Genomic DNA, 3,227 nt, shown 5'->3' on the forward strand with positions numbered 1-3,227 from the left:
ATAAATAAATCATGGAAATGCTGGATGAAAAACCTGTTGTAATGGCAGATGGTGTCAGTTGATGTCACTTGTGCACTGACTGAAATCACTTTACAATCAGATCATTTACTGAAACAGGCCGCTCGGCCTCGGGGAGTTGTGGTGTTTGATCGGTACCTGAATGTTCGTGCACCACTGCGGCTTTTTCCACCTCTTCTTGACTAGTCTCCATCAGGGTGCTAAACAGGGTACCGATGGGGTCCAGAGGGTGTCCCACCCAGCCCTCCAGGTTTGTCACTGATGTCATTCCTTTGTGGAGCAGCTCTGTGTAGCACAGACACACAACTTTAACAAATCCTTTTATTCAAGTGCTGTCTTAAAGGTAGGAAATGAGATAAACATTTGTTAAATATTTGGCATTGTCATTTTATCAGCTAGCTATAAATCCACTAAAACGACACAGAAATTAATGTGATATTTAACATTTAAGTAAAACATTTCTTTCTATTACTATTTATATTTATGTAATAAAAATAAAAATAACCACTTGGTATTGTACAATCAGATTGTGAAAAAAACGGACCTTTTTTATGAGTGCAGAAGAACTCCAGCTGTTTCTGCTGTTGCCTCCTCAGTGTGTTGACTATGGCGATGGCCAGTCTCAGTGCTTCTTTGGGGTAACCATGTGATCTCAGTGCATCCACTCGGGCGCAGGCAGTAGGGACGTGCTCTGCAGCATGGAGGGTAGACAAGTGAAAAAAAAAAAAAAACAGACATGAGAAAATAAATAAAACATTTAAAGAAATAAACAAAACATTTGTCATCCCTTTAGGGCCAAATTGTCTCTTACCGTGCCAGAGAGGCCAACCTCGGGTGTCAAACAGAGGGTTGTCCTTCTTATTGTGGTAACAGTATTTGGCATAGTGGTCCTTTGAGATGATGTGCTGCAGGTGAGGGTCCTGCCAGTGCAGGTCACAGGCTTCGATTGCTCGTGTGAACACAGTCCTGTGGGGCTGAGTCAGTGGGTCTGAGAGGGAAGACAACAGCATTTATATATGGATACAGGTGTATATATATATATGTGTGTGTGTGTGTGTAAATCACAGTATAAATTTTACTATTATATTTTTTATTGACAAGAGCTATAATAAATACAAATTAAAACAAACAAAGTCAAAGTCATGGGGTAGAAAATTGAAAGATGTTTTTTTTTAGTTAAAGAAACTGTGATGTATTGAAGGCACAAAACTGCACTGTGATTGGTGGATCTTGACTCTTAAGTCAGTTTCCTTAAAGCTGATGCTCTCAGGTGAGATATTTCTACTGAACACACTCAATTCAAAAAAACCTAAATAACCTGAAAAAAAGTCTTCATTAAACAACCAGAAGTGAAAACAAATAAATTGTTTGCATGAAAAACAAAGTGCTGAGTAAGAGGAGTCCAGAGCAAAAAGGCACATGTGTTTACTTCTGAGGTAGCGTCTCACCTGGGTTGCCAGGAGGCCCCTGAGGCAGAGCATTGGTCAGGTTGGTCAGCTCGCTGCCATGGTTACCATCCTCCAAGGGACACACATCCACACTGCTCCACCTGCAAAGCTGCCGGAGCCATAAAGCTTTCTGTTCAGGTTTACAGTGGGGGTTCAGCACGATGCACATCCACAGAGCCCCTACATGAAAACACACAAACACACACAGTGAAAACACACCGCGCTGTTGTTCTGGAGGAAAATACCTCCAGGTCTGGCTGTGTGAATAAAATATTATTTCAATTGTGGGTCTTCAAAAAACTAGTTAGTGTTTGTCTCTCAAAGGAAAACTTAAAACCAAGAACGGCAGCAACAGCAGGGAGGGTTGAAATGTAAAGATTTATCACAGGACTGCCCTCTGGAGGCGTGTTCTGTTGACGCTACTTACTCTATCAGCACAAAAAACATATGAACGACCCTGAAACCTCAGCAGCTGCTGCTAACGCACAAACTGCTTCACACTCGGGATTGGTTCTTTTTCTCCACATGAAGTCCCTTCCTAAATTTTCAATTTTCAATATTTTAACGCCTTCCATCCAGACATTAATGTATCATGTCATCATTACTAAACAGATGGAGAGGTTATGTAGGTTTGAGAACAATTCGCATAAATACTATCCCAGCGTTTCTTAAACAAAATCAGGTTGGGATCTCACATTTGGCTTCTGTTGCTATTTGTGAGCACAACATTGAGAGACATTAAAATAAACGGTAAAAATCATAATAACAATAACTTGAAATGTTATTGAATGATTCATAAATATACTCCAGTCAAATAATCAATTTAGACGTCATTACGTTCTGTACAGAAAACCTTGTCCACCTTTGTTTTATAAATCCAGTTCCACATACTCCATTTTTTAGGTTCTACTGAAAGGTGTTAAATGTTCTTTTTATCATTTTAAAACCTAGCTCTAGCCAAACAATTTTACATCATGCTACCACAGTGTGCACTCCAACCTCATTCCTGAAAAGCTGCAGGAAATTGTGAATTGCAAAATGTATTAAAATAATGTTTATAAGATGAAGTTTCACCTTAGAATTACTGCTGATTGGGAAAAAAACACAGATCAGTCTGTTAGCCTTTAATACATAAAATCCTTGAATTGATTCTGCGATATGAGCTGTTCAATTTTCTAATTGCCAATTAAATAAGGCTGTCAACACACTGGGCCGACTGGCACTGATCTAAAGATTAGAGCAAAACACTGAAGAAAATCAAGGGATGACAGGGAAAAATATTCAATTTGAAAAAGAGCGTGAGGTGACAGGGGAGAAAGAAGGCAGTGAGAGTGGAATTGAACAAGAAGGTGAGGAATGGGGGAGGGTACCCGAAGAAGCTGCACCTTCTATCTCTTTGTTACTGCTGCCAAACCAGGATTGAGGTGGAGGGGGAAAAAAGAGTGATGAAATGCAGAGCAACAATATGCAAGCGATAAAAATGAACATAGAACATGTAGTATACCTGCCAAAATATTTTTTTTCTTTCATTAAAAAATATATTTTTTGGACACTGTCATTAAGAGATTAGTATTGAGGAAAAAAAAGAGAAGACCTGTTTTTAAGAGGTAAAAATAGATTTCTTTAATTTTTTTTTTTATATAGTTTTATAGATGAAAAAAATCCATCTCTAGGGCTAATGTGCACTTAGACCTAATGGCAACCTAACACGGTAAACAAAGGGCGGCGGCTTCCATGGTAACTCAACAACCAGTAGACATT

At 39.0% G+C, this 3,227-nt stretch overlaps 1 protein-coding gene across 1 annotated transcript in view; it reads right to left on the reverse strand.

The window, feature by feature from the left end:
- The window catches only part of zswim6 (zinc finger, SWIM-type containing 6), a 29,764-nt gene that overhangs the window by 6,420 nt on the left and 20,117 nt on the right, over positions 1 to 3,227 (reverse strand). The window contains exons 5-8 of the mRNA XM_025062313.1: positions 1,467 to 1,646; positions 830 to 1,006; positions 563 to 709; positions 157 to 303 (exon numbers count right to left, since the gene is read on the reverse strand). Of these exons, the coding sequence (XP_024918081.1) occupies positions 157 to 303; positions 563 to 709; positions 830 to 1,006; positions 1,467 to 1,646 (651 nt within the window). The remainder of the gene's footprint in view (positions 1 to 156; positions 304 to 562; positions 710 to 829; positions 1,007 to 1,466; positions 1,647 to 3,227) is intronic.

This window comes from Cynoglossus semilaevis, chromosome 14 (genome assembly GCF_000523025.1).
Source record: "Cynoglossus semilaevis isolate Cse_v1.0 chromosome 14, Cse_v1.0, whole genome shotgun sequence".
Lineage (NCBI taxonomy): Eukaryota > Metazoa > Chordata > Actinopteri > Pleuronectiformes > Cynoglossidae > Cynoglossus > Cynoglossus semilaevis.